The sequence below is a fragment of the Vanessa atalanta genome, chromosome 10 (genome assembly GCF_905147765.1).
Source record: "Vanessa atalanta chromosome 10, ilVanAtal1.2, whole genome shotgun sequence".
Taxonomy (NCBI): Eukaryota; Metazoa; Arthropoda; class Insecta; order Lepidoptera; family Nymphalidae; genus Vanessa; species Vanessa atalanta.
The window spans coordinates 4,304,566-4,332,267 of record NC_061880.1 but is presented as its reverse complement, the minus strand read 5'-3'; the positions used below and the strand labels follow the sequence as shown (position 1 = coordinate 4,332,267).

At 32.3% G+C, this 27,702-nt stretch overlaps 1 protein-coding gene and 1 long non-coding RNA gene across 3 annotated transcripts in view; one reads left to right on the top strand and one right to left on the bottom strand.

The window, feature by feature from the left end:
• The window catches only part of LOC125067006 (lysine-specific demethylase 3A-like), a 133,195-nt gene that overhangs the window by 20,044 nt on the left and 85,449 nt on the right, over nt 1–27,702 (bottom strand). For both annotated transcript variants that reach the window (XM_047675370.1, XM_047675371.1), the window contains exon 8: nt 25,026–25,067. In XM_047675370.1, the coding sequence (XP_047531326.1) occupies nt 25,026–25,067 (42 nt within the window). The remainder of the gene's footprint in view (nt 1–25,025; nt 25,068–27,702) is intronic.
• Nucleotides 21,727–27,702, top strand: part of LOC125067007 — a 59,363-nt gene continuing 53,387 nt past the window's right edge. The window contains exons 1-2 of the long non-coding RNA XR_007119704.1: nt 21,727–21,782; nt 22,443–22,554. This is a non-coding gene — a long non-coding RNA (uncharacterized LOC125067007). The remainder of the gene's footprint in view (nt 21,783–22,442; nt 22,555–27,702) is intronic.

The window sequence follows — 27,702 nt, the reverse complement described above, 5'->3', positions numbered from 1 at the left end:
AAAGTAAAGAGAGGCAAATGAATTCATACAAAGTAATCACAGCTACATACCAACGAAGCGTATCATAGAGGTAGGTGTCTGTCGGCTCAATTTTACGTTGAAACGTTGCGGTCGAGCCTTACAGAGTACTCATTACGGATGAAAGTCAACCGCTTGCCCTACCGATGGACGCTTATACGGAGAGTTGTAATAATATCAAATGAAATACCGCGCCCATTCGTCTGCTCGTAACCGCAACTCGCCTAACGCTCTCACGTGCACTTACAATGCGTAACCATGAACTGCGAATTATCATGACTTGCCTGCACAACATCAAGCCTTGAGCAAATGTAATATTTTCGTTTTACAGCAAATGCAAGAATCGCATTCCTTACGCATCAACAAAGTAATCTAAAGAAACAAATCTGAACCATCTGTTCATGAATAACCGATTTATTCATTGATATATTCGTTTCATCTCAAGACAGCTGAGCAATACAGCCGCATTTCCTGGCGTCGAACGACCTATTGTTATAATTTGCACTTTTTTGCCGACATATCAAGAATAGCGTGCTCATTCGCATTTTATAAATGTACTCGCGTATGTAGTTTTTATACGCGATATTTACTTACGTGTGGGAATTGAAAGTCAATGAATAGGCAGTCTTGTCAAAGAACATTATGCTTCTCATTTTACTGTTTCTCATCATATAATTCTGCATACCGTGTCCCTTTCTATTGAAATATTATATTTGCTCTATAATATACAGTATTATGTATACAATATGTTAAAAACTGGTTTCCTACGCCTTACTTATAAATAGATACACTTCATCTGTCCATTTATGGACTTAAATACAATTTGCAAACATTTACATAATTATCCATTAATGAGTTCAGATGAGTAAACGATTTTTTAATTTATACTATTTTTTATTATACTTCTGTATTATTATTTGTTTGAATAAATAAACGAATATTAATGAAAATCAACACTTAACATATTTAAATATCGTAAACGAAATAAATATTTAATTTACATCTAAAATCTAAAGAACGATTCGGTTTCTAATTAATAAGGAAACGCTGCGGAAAATAACTGAGATAATAAAGTCGTGATCGGGCACCGTAACTATTCTAGATTCTTTAGCATTATGTTGTGTCATTATATATTACTTAACAAGATCATTGCTTTATAAAACACGATTAAAGATAATAATATAGCTGTTTCAACTTTCAAATTTAAACACCTTTACCTTTAATAAACATAAGACTGAAATTATAATTGAATAACCAGTTTATATAAAAAGTAAAGTATTCGTCCGTGAAGAATAAAAAATGGAGAGCAAAACAATGACTATGAGAATCGTAAAACATTCAATAACTTTCGAAATGCATAAGTATTTTACAAGTTATCGGCTAAGTTACACGAAGTCAAAAATTATTACAAAAAGTTCGAATTGATATTGAAATTTTATTGACCTACATTTAAAATAAAAAAGGTTACTGTAAGTTACAACTACACAATACTCTTTTTCTTATTATTAACTTGAAATTTATAAATTCAATATACAACATACTGATGTTTTTTTTTCTGTCTCCAATAATTTCATATATCATATGATGTCTAAGATTGGTTACTAAATCTTATTTCGATTCTACACTTTCGCATTATTGAAAGATCCATGTCAACCCTTTGAGTATTTTTTGTAGATACATAATGAAGAGAACGAAACTCCTCCTTGTAATAAATATTCAAATAATTTATCTATATAAAATAACCGTGGCGAAGCATCTATACATCATCTGGACTACCCAAATCCCCCATAATACTGAGGGGGTGGTCTCCCTGGCTTATTCAAAAGAGCCGCATTAAGCTCTCCCCATTAACAGCTAACTGCAGGTTATCAAAGGTTTTCCTTAGAAAACGCAGCCAACCCGCTAGCCGGTAATTTGGACCCGAGCCAAGTAATGTTTCGACACGTTACGCTCACCCTTATCGGATATCCAGTGAAATGCATGTAACCATTTTAAAATACGGAGTGCCGCAGTCTTGCCTCTGCCAAACGACTACGTGAATAAAAGTATTACTGGACTATCTTTTCGACGAGTTGGCAAACGTTATAGAACTTCAATACCTTTGTTTCGCCGTTTGTTATTAAGTACATAATTCGGATTATTGTTATGTACACATATACACTTTATATATGTATTATTATTGCATTTGTACAGTTTAACTTTACATACTTTTATAATTATAAAAAAAAATACTTTATACCTTCTTATTTATTTGAATTCAGAATCAAAAACGTTGTCTTATATTCATTGGTGTATTTATTTAGCTGTTCAAATAACTGTTATAGTATAAAATCGATTATAATCACGATCTCGATTCACCCACAAATACAAAGACACGATGTCAAGACGTGATTTATATTATACTTTAATTTGACTTTTTACGTACTTACGAGATCATTGAACTGCGAAAAGGAGCAGAGCGAGAATGTCACAATTTACGACTCAAGGGCGCAGGGAGAAGTCATCCTTAACATACCCCCTGCTTGTTTACGTTGTCGCCTATGAATCGGGGTAAATCCTTGGAAGAAACTTTGATTAGTTTATTCTTGATTTATGATTGTATTTCGTTTATCAACAAAACATAGTAATACATTACGGGTGTAGCTTTGATTATTATGTTCATGTTTTTATATTATGTAAACTTACATATATATCTTGAGAACATACAGATAATATAAAATCGTCCGCCCCAAATTTTAGTGTTAGATCGATAAGAAGATTAAATTAGATATGTTATCATTAGCTTAATAAATACAAGATAAACATGAACCTTTATCATATATTAAATAGTCGTGTCTTTGATCTCCGCAGTCATGGTAGTCTAATCTAATAACGGTGCGAGCTTCCGCTCTCAGGCTATTGCCATGGAGACGATAAGATCGTTCGCCCACCGACCTAAACATCCCTTATTTTATTTATTCTCACAAGAGCTCGTCCCCTGAAGCAGCTGATTTCTTTGATAGCATATTATTCTTGTTCTAGTTTCACACAATATTTAATCTATTTCTCAAAAATAAGATTTATTTCCGTTAAGATTTATTCAGTGTACGAAATCTTTTATTCAGAATAACGAAACATTTGCTTCGAAATCAATCAAGTATATATAAAGTAATAATGAATGAATTCAGTTAACACTTGCATGATTGATTAATTACAAATAATGATTTAAATGAGTTGAACCTCACTCAATGTATTTGCTGCTCGTCAAATTGCAATCAAAAAGGAATTAACACTGGGAATTTTAAGTGGGCTAAATCTGACGTGTAAGGGCACGATGACTAACATCATGCAAACATTTATTATTATACGATACTACAAGGGATATTGATCTTTATTGTTATACAGCAACGTCGCAATCTACGTGTTACAGGTGATACACGAGAATGGCAGAGTCGTGTGTGGGTAGAAATTCCACGTCAACCCTTCCCTTGTGGCGAGAGGGTACGCAATGTGAATGCCAAGCCTTTCTTTACATTTACTCTTTTTTACTCACCTAAAAATTCATTGTTTGATAGACATTTAAGTGTTGTGTTGCGCTAACCTTGCTATTTAGAGATGATGAATGTTAAAGGTTTAGTAATACTATTTTCTTTTCGAAATTTAATTTTCTGTAAGTTTTAAAATTAATTAAGTTTCAAGATAAAAACCTATCGAATGAGACACTTTGAGATAACCTTCCGTATGAACGTCGTCAAGGCTTGGATAACGTTACGTTTTGACACGAACGAGTTCTTGCTATTATCGCGTATCGACCTAAATACATATCAGGTTCCGATTTATAACAAGCGGTGAAACAATCTGTGGCTTGTGTTGCGCATTTTTCCGTTAACATATTTCTGGATGACTACCAATTTATTTTTGTTAAGAAGAGTAGAGGACAGACAAAACCGTCCATATGACAAAGTACATAAATTATACCGTTTTAAGTCAACACATTCGGGATTGGTGTAATATTGATTATTGCATTTGATTTAAATTTTACATAATGTCTTAAGGGTGTTAAATGAGGGATTATAGTTTGTATAAATCTCTTCTTTAGACTTTGAACATTAAATTAAGCTTTGCTAAAAGCAAAGGACCTACGTGGTCTCCAATGGGATATAATCGGGTACACAACCAGTATTAGCGTAACGTTATATATAATCGAGAATCATGAATCTAAATGTTTCAATTATGCGATGATAATTGTAAATATAGTAGTACCATGAGGTATGTACTACGCAAATGCGATTATGACATCATTCGAGATTCAAACATCTGATGCTCGTCACCGGACGCGACTAGAAATGTAACACGAGGCGTGGATCAAATACTACTAATGACTCATTAAATGTCTCGCCTAGCGACTACTTCAGCGCTAAAATAAATTCAATACGAACCGGTTAGTGAATTGCGCTGGTTAAATTCGATCGCAATACATTCAATTTAAATGCCAATTCGGTTAAAACGGCAAGGCCAGCGCTATCATGCGAAAATCGACAAGTTTTATGTAGGCCAGAACGACTGTAGTAAGGTAACATTCCTTTACATTTACAGTAGTGAGATTTACGATCGTGATAGTTTCGTTTTCACGTCTCAATGACTCCGGTGTTCGCGCATTTCGTCCATTTTTGTTCTTTAATGTATATTCCGTGACCAATCAAGAAAGATCTGGCTAGTTCAATAGGTCGCAACGTTCTTGTATTGTAATTAATGCGACGGAGGGCGAAGAGGAGGTCTAAGTAAAGTTGTCATTGACTTTTTATTAGCGTTAAGTTGCTGCGCGTGACGGACATGATACCTGCGCTCCACATATCCATGGAGAAGTTGCGCAATGAATGGGACCACATTACCTTCGTATTCAACAGATACTGTACGCCTTCACTTTCTTAACCTACATAGCTAATATATAGATGAGCAACGATGAATCTACTTAGTTGAATAGAAAGTAAATTCATAGAGCATTTCCATAACGAAGTTATCGTTATTCCCTTATTACATAATTTGTCATATTGAAAAATGTTATATAAAACACTACTTCTTATAATCAATTTAAAATCTCGATAACGCAAAGGCGAAGCTGATACGTGTGATTGGTAATAAACAAAGAGACACCGAAGGTTATCACATTAGGTAATTCGAAAACCTCTGACATCATGCAAATCGATGTACAGGGCAGGATGAACTAAACCGATTGATATAAAATACTCAAGTTCTCGTCGACGCACACACGCACACTTATAAAACGAACATCATTGTGGTATTTCGTGTACCTATCGTTTTTTTTATTAAGGTGCAAAATAAATATTAGGTACTGCCTAAGCTATATAGATTCAACAAATAATTATGAAACTTATTATTTCAATTTGAAAAACGAACTTGACAAATCACACACAAAAAAAGAACTTTTAATTTAACGTTTATCAATTTCAATCTCGTTTGGCGTTTAACTAATTTAGGTAAGTATGACAGAATTTACATTTAATATTTTATTGTTGTGTGATGTGTCCCATTGTCCTAACTTAATATTGTATTAAATACATAATAAAATTATATTTGTTATATGTATTACAAGGAAAATTGTTATTTTAATTAACTTGTTTTATCTCAATGCGAAATAAACATTAAACTTGTAAATTAATTTATAAACTGACTCACTGCCTATACAGAAAATGTAATAAATGTTCAATAATATATTATAATAAGTGGACATAAATTCATTATTAACGATTACGATTACTTTTATTTACAATGTCCAAAACATTAATCCCGTAATTTAAAACGAGTCAAGCTCATAAAATTAACTTTCTATATTTCGATAAATTGTTGTTTAATTTATGTTAAATGTATTATCACATAGTAGGTATTAAAGAATCGAAATTATCGCATAATAAAAAGAAAATATATTTCATTCGAATTTTGAAATGAAAAATCGGAACAATCACACGTTATAAAAAACAACATTCGCGCGCGGGCGCTTGCTATAGTGAGACGCGCGTATTGTTTAATTGTAAACCGGTTTTAAATTGATCCGCTCGATTGTATTGAAGCGTTATCGCCTAGTTATGTTGTTAACAAATGACTAGCATCGCGAATGAAGATGAGCCATTGAGCGAAAACGAAATTGTGGAGTGTTTGATGGAAGATTATAGTGGGATAATGAGGGATAGTGAAAATGTGAGAATATGCGACATGGAAGAATTAAGAGATACGATATCAGAAAGTGAAAATAATATAATAAGACCCAATAAAAGAGATAGACGTACAGATCAGGATGAGTTATGGTTAACTGTTACAAGACGTGGAAAAGTGGCTCGTACGAATGATTCGAATAGAATTTCGAATTACAACTTTGAAATTAGTATTACGTCAGTAGAAAAATTACCTAAGCAGTTTAAATTGGCTAAAATTTTGAAATCAGAAAATATTAAAGACATTACGAGGGTCAAATATATAAATGCGTTTAAAGTAGTAGTACAGTTTAATAATGAAATCAGTGCGGATAAATTATTAGAGTCAACTTTTTTTAAACAAAACGGATATAAATGCCAAAAAACATTTGAAATTACACAATCTTTTGGAGTCATCAAAGACATTGATTTAGAAATTACCGAGGAGGAAATATTAGACAGTTTAAAATGCGATATGGAGATAACAGGAGTTAAAAGGTTGAAGCATAGAAATAAAGCTACGGGTCAATGGGAACCATCTGAGGCCGTGCGAATATGTTTTAAAGGAACTTCATTACCATCAAAAGTTTATATCTTTGATACAGTTACTAATGTCAGCCCATACCTTTACCCAGTTACACAGTGTTCTAGATGTTGGAGATATGGACACACAATCAAAATGTGTCCATCAAATAAATGTATTTGTCCTAAGTGTGGTGGTTCTCATGCTAATTGTGACACGATAGATTTTAAGTGCAATAACTGCCATGGTAAACATATGACATTGGCTCGTATATGCCCGATTTATATTAAAGAGAAACGTATTCGAGAGATCATGGCAGAATTCAACTGTACCTACAAAAGAGCTTTAACTATATATGTCCCTCCAGAGCCAAGATATATTGATTCTCAACCTCCTATGACATATAGAAATGACGATAATAATTCACATAAAAATCAAGACAGCGTTGAGCCATGTTTTAAACAGACTGAAGAGACGTATGCTCAAGTATTAAAGAATACTTCTAATAAAGAGAAACGCCAAGACAAGAAATGTATAAAGAAGACTAGAAAAGAAAAGAAAACTAATTCGGGAAATAATTTAGAAGGAAAATTTGATACAATTCATGAACCAGAACCAGAAAGTGAATACGAGACCAATTATACAAATAACACAGAAATAAATAACACTAGTTTTGAACAGAAGATTACTTGGCAATTAATTTTTAAACAACTCAGAGAAATATTGTGGGATAAACAATTAACCTTAGACAAAAAAATAGAAGCATGCCTTAAAATAATACTTCATTCATTATGTTCCTTTGTGAGACATTACTTAATAGAATTGCCTTTCTTTGCTTATATTAAACCATGGATAGTAGCAGACACGAACACATAACAATTAATATTGTCCAATGGAATTGCCAAAGTTTGACAAATAAATTAACATCTTTTGAACACCTGTTATCAATAGAAAAAGTTCATATTGCTGCATTAACTGAAACATGGTTAAACGAAGATTCTAATGTGAGGATTAGCGGTTATAATATTTTCCGTAAGGATAGGAGCGATGGTTATGGTGGTGTGGCTATAATGACTAAAAATTCTATTACAGCTCAAGTACAAGATACAAGAAGCAACAACAGTGACATTGAAGTCTTACATATTAAGGTATTTAACTGCGAACTAATAGAAAATATAGTTTCAATATATTGCCCTTCCTCTGTTAGAACATGCCAACAAGATTGGGATTTTCTTTTCTCACTATTTACTAGAAAAACGCTTTTACTTGGAGATTTGAATGGGCATCACACTACCTGGTCAAATAGAAATGACACTAGAGGCAACCAAATATTTGCATCCTTGTTAAGTCTTAACTTTATTACCCTAAATGACAACAGCCCAACTCGTATCCAATTAGTAAATGGAAGACTTCGTCAGTCCTCCCCGGATATCTCGATAGTCACTTCTGATGTTGCAGTAAAGTATGATTGGGCCACTTTAAATGAAACGTTAGGAAGTGATCACATAATTATTAAAATATCAACCAGTTCTGTATTGCAGCCGTCTTTTATAAAAAAGAGAAATTTTAAAAAGGCTGACTGGAATTCATATAGCAAGATTCTTGAAGATAGATTCGCAAATTTTGTATTGCCCGACAGTTTTCAAGATGCTTATGACGGTTTTGTTAAGGAAATTAACAAAGCAGCAGATAAATATATACCCTTTATAAAAATTTGTCAGAACCCCGGTGTGGTATTCGTTCCGAAATATTATTGGAATATCAACCTATCAAAAGCAGTAGCTGAACGTCGATTAGCCTTAGGAAACTTTAGACGTAATCCCACACCAAATAATTTGACTGTCCTCCAAGAAAAAGTAAGTGAAGCTCAAAGAATCAGTCGGCATGCTAAAAGTGAAGGATGGCATAAATTTTGTTCATCAATAGACCATGTTACTACTACACATGAGATGTGGTGGAAGATGAAATGGGTGAAAGGGTACAAAAGTCCGAAAGGATATGTAAATAAGAAACAAGCGTATGAACTTTTATGTAGTATCAGTCCTGATTATGTTATGCCTGAACAACCTTTATTTACAACTTGTAATGTAAAACTGGAATCACCTATTTTATTGCATGAAATTGAAAAATGTACAAAATCTTCTGACACAGCCCCAGGATGTGATAACATATCGTTTTCCATGATTAAAAATTTGCCTCTTAATGGTAAACGTATTTTAAACTTTCTTTATAATCAAATTTTGACGTATAGTTATATTCCAAATCAATGGCGTTATATTCGTATACACCCGATTGCGAAACCTGGTCGCGATTCTTCATGTTTATCTTCACTTAGACCAATTGCATTAATCTCATGCTTATGCAAAATATTTCACATGATTATTAATAAGCGTTTAGAGTGGTATCTAGAAAAAAACGATATGTTTTCACCGTTCATGGTTGGTTTTAGAAAGTATCGATCTTGCATTGACAGTTTAAGCTACTTGGTTTCAAAGATTCAAATAGGTTTTACCAAAGGTCAAGTTACATTAGGGTGTTTTATTGATATAAATAATGCGTATAATAATGTCAATATTAACAGTTTATTATTACTTTTAGATAAAATAGGAATAGGGTCTCGGCTATGTACATATTTGTGGAATTTTTTAAAAGAAAGAAGATTAATTACACTTACTGATAATCTCACGAATAGCAGATTTACTGGATGTGGTTTAGCTCAAGGAGATCCACTTTCTCCACTTTTATTTAATGTCGCTACTATTAATATTTGTAAGAGTTTTAACAATGAAATATGTATATCTCAGTACGCAGATGATTTTGTCATTTTTGTTACATGTAAAGACGTTAGCAAAGCTGTGTCAGATTTACAACTGGCACTAAATGTTATCACTAAATTACTACTAGATATAGGTTTAGAAGTATCACCACTCAAGAGTAAAGTATGTATGTTCACTAGAAAGCCTAAATCGGTAAGAAATTATACTGATCTCAAAATTGATGGTATTAATTTAGAATTAGTAGATAATGTTCAATACTTGGGACTGTGGCTGGATCGTGGCTTAAGATGGGGTAAACATGTTAATAACGCTAGCAACAAAGTTATGAAATTTCTGAACATCTTCAAAGTATTATCAGGACCCGGTTGGGGTATACACCCCAAACACCTTAGACGCCTGTACATATCTATTATTCGAAGCAGACTAGATTACGCAAGTTTCCTCTACGATAATAGCTGTAAGTCACATTTATATAAGCTTGACAAAATTCAAAACCAGTCTATGCGTGTTATAGGTGGATTTGTAAAGTCAACTCCTATACATGTAATGGAATCTGAACTCTGTTTACAACCTTTATTTATTCGAAGACAATTCTTGGCTGCAAAATATATGCTTAAAGTCAAATCTCTTCAGTGCAACAAAATAAATAAAGTATTAAAAGATCTAGTTATTCTTCTCAACAATAACTACTGGAGACATAAGAAAAAACCACTACTTGCAGTTACTTATGAAAAATTTAAAGATATCTCACCTAGCAGTATTAATCAATTAGAAATGTTTTCTTTTGATAATTGGATTACGAATATAGATTTTTCAAATAATATTAAATTTATAAATGAAATTTCTAAACCAAAACGTAACTATAACTCTTCAGAAATAAATTCGATATGCTCCCAAACCTTGAATAAATATAAAACTTATTACCGAATTTTTACAGATGGATCTAAAGAAAAAGATGGATCAGGGGCTGCTTTTTATGACGATAATTTAGGATATGGTTTTAAATTCAAAATTAAAAATGAGTTATCTATTATGCATGTGGAACTTTTCGCTATAGCTGAAGCATTATCGTACATAGAGACTATAGATCATGATAAAATTGTAATCTTTACAGACTCGAAAACATCTCTTCAACACTTGGCTCGGTGTACCTCGACTTTTCGAGGCATCCCGATAGCCTATATTATACTGAAACTACTATTGCACTTTACATCTAAGGTAGTTATATTACAGTGGATACCGTCACATGTAGGTATAGGCGGTAATGAAAAAGCGGATAGTTTGGCAAGAGAAGCGTGTAATGATGGCATTGAAGTAGATTTACATCCTTCTTGTTCAGATTACACATACATTATTAAAAAATCTTGCTGTGACTTGTGGAAGGAATACTTTGATGAAAGATCCAAAGAGAAAGGTATTTGGTATAAAACGATCCAGCCTCAGCCCCCTAAATCATCTTGGATTGATAACAGTCGGTTTGATAGATCAGACTTAACTATCATGATGCGTCTTCGTTCCGGACATATTCCGTTGAATAAGTTCGCATACTTAATGAGAAAAGTTAATTCCCCGAATTGTACATCTTGCAACGTGGTAGAAGATGCCTTCCATATTATAATGGAATGTGCCCGGAACGAGGACTATAGACAAAATATGTCATTTGTATCACAATTAAAATCTTGTGTGGGATACCTTAATAGCATTTTAGCTGATCCCAGTACAGAGAAAGCTTCTCAATTAATAAAATTAGTTAAGATCGGCCTTAATAATAGAAAGGATAGCGTAATATTATAAGTAGTACTAACTAATTTAACTTTAATTACTCTATTGTTCATTTTACAGAGTGGCATATTCGTTTTAACGAAAAAACTCTTTAAATAAAGAAAAAAAAAAAAAAAAAAAAAACGTTATAAAAAAAACTATTAATCGAAAGCAAGTAAGACTTACACACAAACACTTATAAAAAAAATCAAGACCATTTGCGTATTTGTTTAACAAAAATAATCATTATATTATATGAATGGCTAGATAAACCGTTAGTTTGCTTAAGTATATTTAATTACTAAACATTTATTCAAACGACAGGAAAACGATCGTAAATTCATATAAAACCGGAATCATTAAATTCTAGGATCGTGAGAATCGTTAATACTATTCACAAAATTTCCAAACATTAATTGCAAAGGAGTTCAATTGCTGTGTAGATGGTGTAACAGGTCCTAATGCACCCAATACATATCATTATGTATACTTTACGATATCTTTCGCCGTAACAAGAAGACTTGTAGAACTGGTTTCCATACAACATGCTCAATTAACGTTCATCCGGCAAAATAAATTGAGATCGCCTCGCTATCTTCACATTACCGTTTTCGGGAAGACACGTGTTTCGTTATTAAATTCATAAAAAAATCATATACTCTAATATACAGATTATTTATTAAATTTTACTTTATCTAAATAATCTTCAACCTAAATTTATCATAAGGCAGACGTCGTTTGCTCAAAAACGGTGGGCGTTCGCAACTCATACCTAATTAAATATCGAGGTTCTTGACTCGGACTACTCGACAGCTTTTTCATTACGCCTCACGTACCTATTATATGAGATTACGGCAAAAAATATTGTTGTCTATATAATTAATTATCATCCGCTCACGCAAAACTACTCAACATTCATGTAGTCATTTTTAATCAATTAAAATACCGCTTATATTCGATGTTCTAAATGTAATATTTACATATATAAATGTGAAAGATAATTAAATTTCAATCTGCTAACAATTTCTTTGTTATTAATTTTATTACTTACGACATCACGTCATAACATCATCAAGAAACTTATTTGCGTCCGCCCGCGCCTGTATTTATTTGCCAAAAGCTATTAATTACGGCCGTAGAATAGAATATCTCGCCGGCTAATCCCCCGGAGACGGTTACGGTTACTGACAGCGCTGATTAATGCCTGCGGGAGTCTTTAAGCGCTTCTTTGTACATGCCTTCACATAAAACATCTACTGAAGTAACCTTGATTTAGGTCATTTGATTTTAATTTCGTCGTTTCACCTTGATTTGTATTGAAATTTTATACATACTTTTGTAGTATTCTCTGATTTTAGGCCACTACTAAAATAGAGACATTGTTTTTTTTGTGGGGACGGCTTAGATTAGTTTAAAAAAATACTTCCGTTTTCTGTAATTAAATCAAAAGAATCGTCAGCAGCGGATCGACGGTAATTAACGTAGTTTTCACTAACGGTGGTCCATAACAAGAAACTGAAGCGCCCACATTGAAGAGTTGGAATTATTTAGTTGGTCAACGATGCAGCCCGAGACGGCGACGTTGTGGTGAGCGATAACGATGTGAGTTGAATATCAATTCAATCAACTGTTTATTTCTTCGAAACCATGTGCGTGACTGCCCGAGGACCGGTTTCACGGCAACAGAAACAATGTAAAAACATTTAACACTAAAATTAAAGTACATACGGCATGGGGTCTATACTTTGTAAATGTTGCAATAAAAACCGAGCTATGCAGTTAAAACAATATTTACTTAAATGTCACAGAAACATTAAGAGCTCAAAAGGAAAGTTGTTTTAGTATGTTGCAATTTAATATCTTTACATTCAACAGTGGTTTGAGAGATATTTAAATTGTGAATATATAAATTAGTCGATGTGTCGCTGCAACGAAATACAGTCGCAGGATCTAAATAGGTCACCCGGGAGGCCGATAAATAAAACGATGTAGGTATATTCTATATTCTAGCTTGATGCAGACCGTTCCACATCCGCGTACATTCAATCGCCAGACTAAACGCAAATAACAAAACATTCCAACGGCTACACTCACCAGTTTTCATAATAAATAACATTATTTATAAATTGTGAACGCAAGGAATGAGATTCGTAGTAAAATATGTGTTAACATAACAATAAATTAAAGAACTAATGCTTTAACGAAATAACGTTCTACCTAAGAACTATATGGTATCATATTCTATAATTGTAACTTAATGAATAAATTACTTGAAATACTCCTTAGTAAATTATTATATTATTCAAGGGCATTTAGAGGTGAATAAATAAATAAATTTTGGTTATAACATAAAGTATTACGAACACAATATAGTAGACTAACTGACCCTTTCTAATAAGAAAAGCTAATCAAAATTTACATTATGTACAACGCTAACCATTGACGTATTAACATTTTATGCGATCTGTTTTTTCGAATATTGTTCTAAAGATAATGTATTGTAATTTATAAGCACGAATATTTTTGCCACGAAAACAATCGAGAATATTACGTAACGTCATTTTTTCGTGTTTGTCTTGTATCGTTTTATCGACAATTGTGCAAATAGTGTTGCGCAATCAATCATGAAGTTTATTGGCGATAGTCAACGTCGAACGCCGGCAAGGTTAATAGAATACAGACGGGGCATATTGTATAGCGTTACGCCACCAATAAAAATATAAACTCTTAACCACTTTTAAGTATTATTTTTTCCAGGCGATCCGATATAGCCCAGTAGCTAGAACGCGTTCATCTTAAGGGGACTACATGAGCTAAATGCAAGTTTTATAATGCAAAAAATTATATGATCCAATGCAGTAAACCAAATGAAAAAAATATATGATAATCTTCAGGATACATGCTAAGTATTTGTTATTTTGAAAACATGATGTAATTAATTTGGTACGATAGAAAAAAATCACAAAGTTACCTCTAAAAAGATCTTTTAATCAATAATAACTATACTTATATACGTTCCATAATTCTGGTTTTTTGTCAGATTATTCTACAAGCAATATACTATTTAACCTGGGTGTCACTTTTTTAGTAAAATCAATAGATTTTTTTTAAATCCGATATTCTTATTTTCGAACAAAATGCGTACGCATGTGTGCGTAAACGCCGTGTACAGACAATGCCGGCCGAGGCCTGATGCTATACAGACGTGTCGATCTTTTCGCCGCATCATTCATTACGTTACGAGATATTTTTTTGTAATTTTAATTGTAAATTAATTGTTTCATGTTTTCTTATAATGAATTTTATTCTTTCTTGTAAATAAATATATTAAGTTAAAATAGTGTAGTAGTAATTAGGCATTTGTTTTTTTATTATATTATTTGTTATAAATTTTAATTGTGTAAATATGGGAAATAAAGTGAAACGCGTGAGGAAAACTAAAAAACGTTTATATAAATCAAGCGCCGAACATACATATGAACGATATTAAAAGGTAAGAGTATTTAATTAGTAAACATATTTTTTTTTTATAAATTATGAATATTGAAAACATCTATTAGAAAAATGTGCAATCAGTTCGCATATAATCAGATTTTTCGAGCCATTCTTAATAATTACGATAGAGTATTTGGTCAAAGGAAGGAAAACATCAATTGACTTTCATGGGGATCAAGTGACTACATTCGATCCCCATGAACTCGAAGCATTTTTTTTCATTATAACTACTATGACATATTAAGATACATATTTTTTAAATACATAATTTTATAATTAATAAAAATGTAATTACTAACATATATTTATTTTTTACAGAATAAAGAAAGTCGAAAACAATAACACGGAAGCTATTTATATTGCGTAAGGGTTTAATTTTATCGATTTTGTTTATAATAAGAATTAAAGTTATGTATGAACTAATTTTAATAATAATAAAAAAAAGTAAAGTCGTAACAAAAAAAAATGTAATTGTTGTGAACCAGAGAACTAGAATATTTAGAAGTGTCATTTGTACGTAATTAATAAATTTAAATTTTTTTGTAACGTCCGCCATATTGGATTGAATATAGCAGCAATTCATGAATCGTGCATTGTCATCGAGATTAAATATGTGTGCCAACTTTCAGCTGAAAGTGGGTGTAATATTTATTCCAAGATTCCAGGAAATATGTAATAACATTAATACATACAAGTGAAATTAAATAAAAAAATTAACACTAAATGTTTTTTTTGTAGTACTGTATATAAATAAATATATTTTAAGTTTAATTAAATCAGTTTTATTTTTTAATCATTTTCGAATAACAGTCAAAAGCAATACAAATAATTCTAATATCATATCTATTTTTATGAGATTTATGATTAAACCTATTATGATTAACCTTTCATTCATCAATGATTCAACCAAATCGAATTGACAACATTTTTTTCTAGTAAATATTTAGATTTTTTTTTTTTAAATTGAATATATATTTTTTCTTTATGAACCAATATTAATAAAACGAACAAATACTACGCTATATGTTACCCCACGGTCACTACACTACAGATTTCGAACACTTACGATTTTATTATATAAATAGATCATTAAACTTTTATAAAATATTAAAAATTGGTATGTTTCAATATTTAGTATAAGAACTAATTGTGTATATAAATAATAGAAAAAAAAGGTTAAAACTGTCTATTTTATTGTATACAAAATATAAATAAAAATATTGTAAGTTTAATTGAATCAGTTTTATTTTATAATCATTTGTTAACTAACATCGAAAGAAATAAAAATAATTCTGTTGTCCTATCTATTTTTTATGAGATTTATGACTGATCTTACGTCGCTCGGTTTGGCGCCATCTATTAGAATATTTGGGCGTAATCTCGTTACTTCGCTTAACCCTTAGTACACGGGCTTGCCGTTTTTGTCGATTTTGTAAGTGTGTGCGTGCGATTCTCAAGGGCACTTAGCTCTTGTAGTCCTCTTAACCGAGGACTGGGAATTCAAGCACTGCTGAATTTCCGTGTGCCTAATTTGTGTTAATAATCATGCCGTGCACGTTTTAAGCCTGCATGTCTCTTAACTTCGTTGAAATTCGGCCATTCATATCCAACAAGCGGCTGCAGCGTAGTGGAATTGTCATTTTTTTTTAATAATTCATGATATATTAGATCATGGTTCCTCAAAAAGGTCTTTGATAACTCTTGAACAATAGCAATAGCGTTAATTATTAAACAATGATAAATGACGTTATTGTAATATATATTAAATGCCAAAGACAAAAAACATTGTCAACGTATTCGTTGACCGACGTCACTGTCGTCTATCTCGGCTATACTCGTAAATTGAAAGAACACAAGGGACAGGTACGAGAATAAAATGATAAGTCGTATATTGAAAAGTTTACGAGAGGAGCGCGAGCCGTCGTCTACGCACACCAGTTGGCGCGAATTCAATTCCTGTTTGAAGTATTTTAGGAGCCATGCACGCCGCGCCCGGTGCGCTGACTGCCTGTTTACAAATACTAGCGCGCACTCGATTCATTTCCACAGAATTTGTAAACATAATGCCAAAGGAGATTAGTTCTCTCGGTGTACGTAATGGTGTTTTCGACACTGACCATAACATAAATATTAAAATATATGTAGTAATATGTTTTTTGCACTTCATTTTTCTGATGTAGTTTAGTTGATAAGACGAGTTTTTACCTACTAGTTCAAGGATAAATCCAATCCAAAGAAATCCAAAATTATGTTACAAATAGGTACTGAAATTGAGTTTATTCATTATATTAATGCATAATTTGCTTCGTTTATAGCAGCAAATAATATAGAAACTAATAAAATGGTTTATATTTCGATTTTGTTTTAAAGAAGGGAACACCACTCCAAAAGTAAAAAAAACTTTTTTAAAAGTCAAGCCGGTATAAATAATTGATAAATCAGTCCCCTGTCTGGCCGTCGCCGCATTCGTGGCAGTGCAAGAAATCTAGTGACAGGAGGAACTTTGATATCGATAACAAGTTCTCTAAATAAATCTACGTCCCTAGCTCAATTTAAACGATTTCCTTTCATTAGTAAGTTAACAAATAATTGATACTCCGTTGAATTTGTTATTGCAAAGCTGGTATAGAATTGCAAATATCATATTATTTTGTTCTATAGCCATATTTTTATTTTTGCGTTCTTATAATTATAAATATTTAATAATAATTAAAAAACTTAATTACAGAATCAAATGCACGTTAAACATCTTAATTGGGCCACATACTCTACAATTTATAAATAATTTATTTCGAATACATATATTATTGATTTATATAGAATAACTATTAAGTAAATTCGTGTTACAACTCGATCAGACGCTAAAATGAAGCAAAAAAGGAAATGAAAGCCATTATACAACTTTTACTAGTTTCTTTATTGCTTTGGCAAACGCGCTTGCAAAGAAACGCACGATTTCGTTCGTCGAATCTCGCGTCTTGTTCATTGGAGATTGGGAATAACGTTCTACTACGAAGTCAGACCAAAATGGAATGTATACATCCTATTTAAAGACGAAGATTGTTTAATATAGCGCCACACGTAAGATTTTTAAATAGATGAGCAAAAAATTACGAATGTCTTAAATATTTCGGCATTTTTGCGCGAAGCAAATGGTTATATTTCTTTTATAGTGCCCATTTTTAACGTCCGCTAAATCTTTCGGATATTGAACTTAAATATTCAGTCATCGCAAAAGCAATGAGGCTTATTTATAGGTTTTGCCTCCATAGTAATTACGAAACCAGACTTCACTGCGTTATTTTATGCACGTTTCATTTAAGTATTTGCTATGAGCAGTAAAACCATTTAACATTCTTAAAATAGCTTATTCAGTCAATCTCCCTTTGTGTAAATGAGTACAAAATAAGGAACAGCTGTGAGAATTAACCTTGAAAACTAAGAACCTGTCCTGCTTCGTCGGATAATAATCAACCCTCCCATATAAACCACGAGGTGAAACACGTGTTCACACACGCAAAGTCGTATTTATATCTCAAGCAGCTCGTCGTTTAAACATCACTTAAACAAAACATTGAATCTTCACATCAGATAGATATGAGTTAGTTTTGAAATAATCTCAAACAAATTGTAAAACAAAACAACTTTTCTAACGAAACAGGTCAAAAACAGAGCAAAGTGCCCCCTGAATCGACAAAAAGAGGTCACTGACTGCTCAACGGGGTGGCGTTGGCGAGGTGGGGATGGAGGGGCCGCAATAACACATTTGAAAAAAGAGCCCCGAACATCTGCCGCACATGTGCGTTCCATTTCATATGGTGGAATAATGCAAGTCGTGAGCACAACTACAGACCGACGTGGTCGAGCCTTTTTGTGCAGTAGCTTTTTGTTGTCTTTGCGCTTTGTGATCGAGCTTTCGATAGAATGCGTTTTTTATAACGAAAGGAAATTAATAAGTTTGTAAATATAAAAGTCGAAGTTAGAATGATTTTAAATGAATAATGATTATGGTTAAATAAGGTTTAATTAAATAATAGCAATATATAATTGATTAAGAGTACCAAGAGTTAGGTAAGCGGTAGCATATTTGTATAAATTGTAAGCCATGTATCATTTACCCTGATCGCTTTATTTGATATTGCAAAACTATGCAGTTCCGACAAGATCAGAGCGAATTGGATCGACGCCAAACACTTTCTTCGCTGAGATGTAAAGGTCGTAGAAAAGTGGTACTCGTATTTTATGTTGGTACAGTTGAAATAACTACTATGCTGTGTAAATCACGGTTGCGACTTACATCGCATAAAAATAAATCCAAGAGTCAATAAAATAGTTTACTGTGATTCATCTTAGGTAGGCGGTAATATCAGAGAAACGCTTTATTTTTGTTTCTCTTGAATTGATGTTTAGAATAATTATTTAAAATTCGAGCATGAAATATTATTTCACTATTAATAATTTAGAAAGAACAATTCACAGTAATCTTTAACATAAACATATTTTTATCACTAATTTGGCTTTAAGTCAAAGAATGTCTCGAGTAAATTATAATGAGAAAAATAAAAACAGCCTATGTCTTGAGTATAATGTGATTGTTCGCGCAAGCTGCGACATCAAACGATTCTATAATTACTGGCGCTGTCACGTCAAAACATCAAGACGAATTATGTCGGTAAATAATCATATCTCTCGTCACGTTCCGATTACATGACTCTGACGTAACATAGTCATATGAGAGTATAACTATTGATACAACATTTTACACAAACAAACTTGTAGTTATCAATTCCATTATATTTACGAGCACATCGTTCAACGAGTTCGTGTCGACGTTAAAGTAAGAGAATAAAGATCGTGGCTCGACCTTTGATTCGTGAGTCCCCCGAGGCGAGATGATCTCGTCGAGTCTTACAAATGCTCCTATCGCCTTTCCCTGGAGGTACAATATTTTATAGTACTTTATATTATAAAGAAAAAAAAATCACCTATTTTACTAATATAATATGTACGTGAGTCGGATTTCTGTAGATTTAACTAGATTTCAAGTATTAGGTTATAAGTAATAGTATTTTCATAAAATAATATTTTATTACCCATTTAAAAGTTAGAAATGTTTGAAACAATTTTTCGAAATAATAAATATAAATTGTAGCTATAAAGATTGAGATTATGTGAAAGTGATATTTTAGGTGAATTATATTGTTTGTGATAATTCCTAAAAAGCATATAAGCAACTTTCTATTTTATGATATAATAATATTATGAAAATTTAATAACTACCTCGTGTAATGTTTGTGTTGTAAATAAGTTTGACACCAAGAAAATGTGTATTACTTCACAGACATAACCCGTAACGATGGTGATTCCGCAGATGAATAGTGGGTGCGGGTGTACGGAGGGAGGGAGCGGATCCCGTTAGGAGAAAGTAGCCGCCTACACTCCGGCGCAGATCGTGACGACTGGACCGACCGCTGCCGCCATCTTGTTTTCAATTCGATTCGGCTATATCAAATAAATCCAATATTCCGATCGCACCACGAAACACAAATTAAAATGAAGAAAATAAAGAAATATCATCGTTTAGCCATTTCGAATCTTTAAAGATGTTTTTCAACGTCAAGTAATCAACTTAGCAATAAATACTCACTTATCATCTTATAATTATTGATGTAAACCCTTTCTATTTTGCAATTATTCGATCTTATTTAAAGAGCACAAAAAAGGTGTTAATCATATATAATGCTATTGATGTGCAGTCAACACTGATGTGCAATAAACAATAAATTCTATTCATTCCGTGACATTGTTAATACCTGACATTATGTCGAATAAAGTTTAAAATATTATGCAACATAATATAGTCACGCAATCAGATTTAATTAAATAAAATGTAATTTGGCACAACTTTAAAACGTATAATAGTCTAATTAGCGGAATATCGCTTAGAAATCTAGCGTAAACAAACTGTACCGAGTTTGAAAATAATGCATGCAGACATAATTAAATTTTATCCCATATTCCGTTAGCACAAAGCACTAAAGAGTCGTTATCTAAAAGAGATCAGCATTATAGCTCAGTGAACGAGTTCAGTGTTGGAGAGTAGTGTGAGCATCTCGGCAATTATTGCGCAAGCGGTAAGATAAAATGAAGCTGACGATAAAATAATGTTTCATAACTACACTAGCTAGACGGAGAAACTTGCTCGACCGGTCAGCGCAGGTGCGCGGGCGTTCCTTAATGACACTGCGCTATTCTGACCCTGGACCACGTCAAAAAGCAGTAAATAAAAGGAACTCGGATCTAATTATTCACTTTGTGCTTGTTAGGATTTGTTAAGATAATTTGTTCCTATTTGAAAATAAAAAAATAGCTTTGTACTGATTAATTATTTTATATAATATATCATCTATTTTCATGAAATATGGATATATTAAATATAGGTAATGTAAATATCATAAATATTTTACAGAAACGCTAAAGGTATTTAATCTTGTTATAATATTATGAATGTGCAAATTACATATGAATTATCACTATATCAGTTTGTTATGAACAAGGTAATTGTAGAGGTACGGGAATTCCGATCAGAGGTAAGGTTAATTATGCGATTGATGGAAAATTCATATCTGCGTTGTTATAAGCTTATTACAATCTTGTCGAGAGTTCGTGATTTACGTCATCGAATGATGTATAAATAAATATTAAGATATTAATATATTATTATTATTATATTATTAATATTAATATTAATATTAATATTATTATATATATTTAGCTCAATTGACACAAATACCTAATATGACGTGTGTCCGACGAACTCATTTATTATATTACAAGCGCTGATAACTTAGGATACAATGTAATTTATTCGTATATTTTTTTCAATGTCAAAACGGACGCCGACCACTTGTCTCAGTGGCGTCAATAATAAAGACTATTGTGCTAATAGTCTTTATTATCGTCGAGCCCCGGGTTTAATTCCTAGTGCATTGTTTTTGTCAATAACGACAAACAGTAAAGGTAATTCTTAAAAATATTTTGGACTGTAAAATTTGTTAGCATTTTATTTGTTTAAACTTATTATATAAACTTATCTGATAGAAATCAATACATATTTTCATAGGCTAATTTCATTCATTTTGTTTAACCTATAATCAGTGGAGTTGAATAATAATAAATTATCGGGCGTAAATGTATCTGAATATTTGCTGGTTTCACTGTTTGGATGAATAATAATCACACATAAGTTCCGGTTTAATAAAATATATAGGCAAATTGACCCTTTTATGTCTTATCGTTGTTGTTATAGAAACAACTTGTAGGAGACACGACGATCGATCGATCACGTAGGAAACCGATTAGTAACCAAACACGTCTCTTTAATACAGATAACAATATAAATAATATTATTATTATAGAAAAAGAAAGCGATAACGTTCTTTGATCTTATCAATTTAATAACAACAATATGGCATCTTGTCTTATTTATGAGATGTGTTTATTATTTTTTATTGAGACCGTCTACCTGGTGTCCTTACAAACAGGTAAAGGTAGTGCCTCGTAAAAACTGTTATTCTAAAATTTAATAGACTATTTTATTTAGAATTTACAATATGGAACAAATATTACTTTCATATAATCAATAAATATATTTTGCAAAGTGATGATAGTTAATGGCAGTTTTTAGATCCGGTTGGAGGGCGATGACCCTTCGATATGCGGGCTCATTAATGCAATAAAGACAACCGTCGGAGCTGAGCGCTGGCAGTGCGGGGGCCTGCCAATTATAACGGTACAGTCGCCGCCTCGGCTTACCTTGACTTAACTAGCTTTATAAAAACTAAACACCGTTCACGTATGTTTATTACGTTAACATACATTTACAATGTTATACTATAAACACTACTCTTGAGATAATTACAAATTCAATTCGAATGCAATAAATAACAAATTAGAAAAAAGATATCAAACTACAACGAAGGACAGGTAACTTTATAATAACAGTACTCATTGAAGGGACGCGGCGCAGTATTATTATTTAAGTGTAACAGCCTGCCAGTCAGAAAAAAACAACACAAAAGGTTCAGGTAAGTTTCTCAACTCTCATTTATGATGTGTGGTATTATTATTGAGAAACACCATTTAATTGTGTGGCATATAAAAAAGATTGTATAATGCGAACGAAAACCGGTTTAGTTGAGTGTTATGTCACGGAAAGTATTTATTGGTCGAGCGAATTAGCAACGGCGGCGGACTTTCACCGCGACTTTCTTGAGCTCGAGATAAGCTACGAAATAATACTGCTCCGACTAGTTTAGTTGACCTCAGTCATATCGCAGTGAGTATTGTTCACGAATTCTTTTGTGCTGACTGACAATTGAGAGTGTCATAAATGAACATACATCAATGTCAATGTTGCGATAGAAAGTTTCATCGGTTTATTCGTGAATGCACATTGCTTCTTCAACTCTATCCTACTTGGATGATAGATTACTTGTTGTTTTGATTGTTCATTATATTCGTTTACTGCGAAATAATTTTCACCTATGTGACTTAATTAGTACACGGAAGCTTTTAAACTCAATTCCGTATAGCGACTAATTAGTAATCACTTCGGGCAGTCCATTGTTGCGCCATCCGATTGACGGTTGTTATCGCTCTTCACCATTTCACAGTATAAATTAAAGTCGCCGTGTCGTATTTCCATCTCCACTTCCATGCTGCATCGATAAAACTATCCTGTCATATCGAACGAACGTGCCCGCAGTAATAAATACTTGTTTTAGATTAATCATATCCGTCCAGTCTGCGCTCACGCATAAATAAGCAGGTGTTCATAAACATAAATACATTCTATCGTAAAGTTGCGGCCATAACAAGCGTAATTGCTTCGACGCACGATCCCAAGTCAACTTAAATAACACGAACAAAAAATCGAAAGACCGGTTCTACTCGCCATAAAATGGTTTCGGGGCGTTTCGTGCGATGAATATTCATTTAGTTATACATCTACATATATACGAACATGAGATTCGTGATGACGCATCCCAACCAAAGCCTGTTATCGCTTCGGTTAAGTTGGCCTTTTTCTCAATGTTATTTTTAGCGTGGATCAATAGGCACTAGTCATATCGATTCGCGGAATGAATGGCAAATGACACGACGACAGACATGAGCTATTGAATATTTTATGTTACAATGTTCAACGGAAATAAAATTAGTTTCATAATTTATAGCGAATATACCCGGGAAATTAAAATATGTCACTGTAAAACATTCATCAGGTCTACTTTCATTTAAGAATAATTGTATCAAGTAGTTAATATCGAAGCTAAAAAAGGCCTAAATAAATTTAAAACGTTCAATAACAAACATTAAGATAAATAAACGAGATATAATATTTGGTACCGTACGTTTTAAAAAACAGATTTAACGAAAGTACGAAATGAATAAGAAAATAAAACGAATAAAGATTTATGTAAAAACGCTTATCGAAAAAGATGTGACCCCGTTACTCGGACGCCTAATTGAAATTTAGATGTGGAAATAATAATAACAAATGTATTTGTCGTCCGCTATGACCTCTGATTTTTTAAGCCAGTCCAGTGTGAAGTATAAGTGGTCCATACATACGCAGATGTCGCTTGGACAAACAAAGATACTGATTTGAATGTAAAATTAGGGACGCTGATCTCGATTTTTAAATATAAACACGTTTAAGACTCTCTGGTAAGAGTCGGCATGCACAATTTTATTGTTATTTCTAAATCAGAAACTTTGTAAGATTTATATAACAATAAACTTTTAACTAAAATCGTACAAGATATTACGAAATATGATGCAGATTCGTTTGTTTAATTTATATTTTAATTATAATAAAATTGCATCATAAATTCAACTAAACTCCAACTCCTACTTTGCAAGACATAATCTAGAGAAACATGATTTTTATATTTTATGTTCATAGTACTTCTAGGTGGGTAAAACATATTTCGTGTTTATAAATTAAAAAACGTTCTAAGTGAGTAATATACTTAAATATATATGCATTATCCTGACTATCACAGGAGTGGGCGCACCCTTAGATACAACGTGACATTAAAAAAACATGAAACGTTGCGTTACGGTGACGACAGTGGTACGCCGGGAATTTGGTATTAAAATCGTTTGAACGTGCAACATTCTTAATATATGCCCATTGAATTATTTATTCTATTCTAGAATGTGTAATATAGATGCAAAGTGTAATAATATAAAGTTTACCTTTTTTATTAATCTCAACGGATTCACGTTCCGGCGATAAACCTGAAACAAAACACAAATTGTTAGTATTACAAAAATAAACTTTAGTACAAACCTTAAGCACACAAATTGAAACAAAACACAGATATTGGATGAAAAGTTGAAAATAGATGAAAAAATCGTTCTTAAAATAAACAGACGTTACTGAAACCTTTCGTCAAAGCAGAAGTTCAATATTTATTCACGGAATATTTATAAAGTTGCCAAGAATGACGGGCGCGGACCAGTTACAGTAACCTGTTTCGGCAAGTAAAAGGTATGAAAATAAACAACCTCTCTTTATTTACTTATGTTATTTGTTCATTTTATCTCGGGCGTTACTGGTCATATACATAGATATTTTGATGAGATTCTCACTGCTTTATTTTCCACGTCTGCGATATAAATTTTAATAATATCTTAATAAAATGTGAAACATATATTACGGATGTAGCTCTTATATCTTGATTATGGTTTTACGTTAAAGCAAGGTGGTCGGAAAGGCTACACTAGCATGATATCTATTTCTGTCTCCCGCATCGATTGTCAACCATTTCGCAGCTGGCGGTAGGTATTAACCCATAAAGCGATGTGCATCAGGGAACTAATGATATTGTGATACGCGCTATATTTTCCGTATACTATCTTTCTTTGAGATAAAAAATCTAATGGAAATATCAGTGTTATTACTGATTTCGGTACAATGGTATACTGCGAAGGCAAAATATTATGTGAAATAACTTATTTCAAGTTACCATAATTCATTTACGATACACATATCGTAAACAATAAATTTCCTGCAAACCGGTCATCAATTTCATCAGGTATACCTACTATTATATCCAACGAACCCGTCGAGTCGTTGCTACTCGACATGTTCTTTATCGCAATTAACCTTATTTCCCTTTCCATCGTATAAACCGTGACCAAATTTGGACTGGACTTGAGAGACAGGCAATTAATTCATCGAAAAAACAGATATCCATAATTGAAGTGTAGGCGTAAATCGAGAAAACAGCTGGCTATTTACTGCTCGCATGACTTACTTGACATTTTATAGAAACCTGTTTATAAGTTATGCAATAGAAAAAGACACTTAATGATATGCAACGACTGCCGAGTGGCGACTTCTCAGTACAATCACCTGCCAATCGATGTGAAATATGTCGCATATCATTTTTACAAATAATTTTATACATTTATGTTATTGATTGCCTTTTTTATTTGAAATCTTGTATGGGAAGTATATTAATATATTCATTGAAGTAAAATAAAACAAGTTTCTAATATTGATTGTGTATCTGTTAAAAATATATTAATAAATTTAAATATAATGTATATTTTAAATACTTGTCACTATCACTAACAGTCGTGGCTTCGCCAGAGGAAAGGTAAATAAAATATATTAGTGCAACACGCTTCTATAATTTAAAAAAGAAAAACTTGGAAAATATCAATTTAATTAAGTTACATAAATCAGTTTTATTCTTAAATATACACATATTATAAACTTATAAACTTTAAATTATATAACATGCGTAAATTCCTATCGCTGATTCAGGTAAACATTTTAAAGTAGTTGTTATACTATGCCATTATTTTGTGGTTCTGACTAATAAACAGTCAGCATACTTGAGGGAGGCCAAAAAAACACGCTGTTTTTCCCTTAAAGGTACCGCGGGAGCCTTTCTTGATCGGTATGTGGCCTGACCACTCGCACAACTGGTTAGAACGTGAGAATGGAGCCCACAGCGTGCATTGCCCGATATACCCCCTGGGTGTTATGCTGAACTAATTTCACTCAGGCAAACTTAATAATAATAATCATTCTATTCTCAAGTTTATAATAGGAAAGAGTTCGAAATTATATGAAGATTTATTATTATTATTAAATGTTAGAATCGTTAAGGTTGAAGTAACACATAATTGAAAAGGATTTATAAAAAATGTAAGGTACGGTGCCTTTGAATGCTGATTAGTGTAAATACAGAACCACAGAAAAAATATCTATCCAATTTCGATACAAATGAATCTTATCCACAGTCCGTTGTGGTATTGTAATATATTTTTAACCTTTATTGAAACGATAAATTACTAGATTTTTTCTTTATATCTCGAACTGCAACATACAACGCTGGATTTTTAATATTCCATACTTGAGTTATCTTTAATCCATAATTAGTAAATAAAATAATAATTATAATTATTTATATTTCTCTATTAAAAAATTGGAATTATAATGTAAATCGAAAACAAGACAAACATTAACTGAATGAATATGACAGAAGGCCATATCAAAAACAGTGAATTACTAAACAAATGTATACATTAATTTCTCATACATCCAGATCTGTTTATCGTCAATTAAACCGGCGATGATGAGTAGGTATTGAAGAACGAGACTGCACTTGGCAAACCTCCTTGTTGTAAAACAGAGAAATAATAATTTGGAGAGGTCTGGTGCGGCTTGATACGAACTAAAAATAGCAATGTTTTCATAAACCCAATATGAGTTTACGCAGAGCTAGCATTCGCGGGAATGAGGTCAAACGAGTTGGCATACGTTCTCTCTGTCTTGGGGCGTTCTGTTGAACAGCAACATCAAAAAATATATAACTAACATTTCAAAGAGTGACTCAGAGACAAAAGAAATGAAATA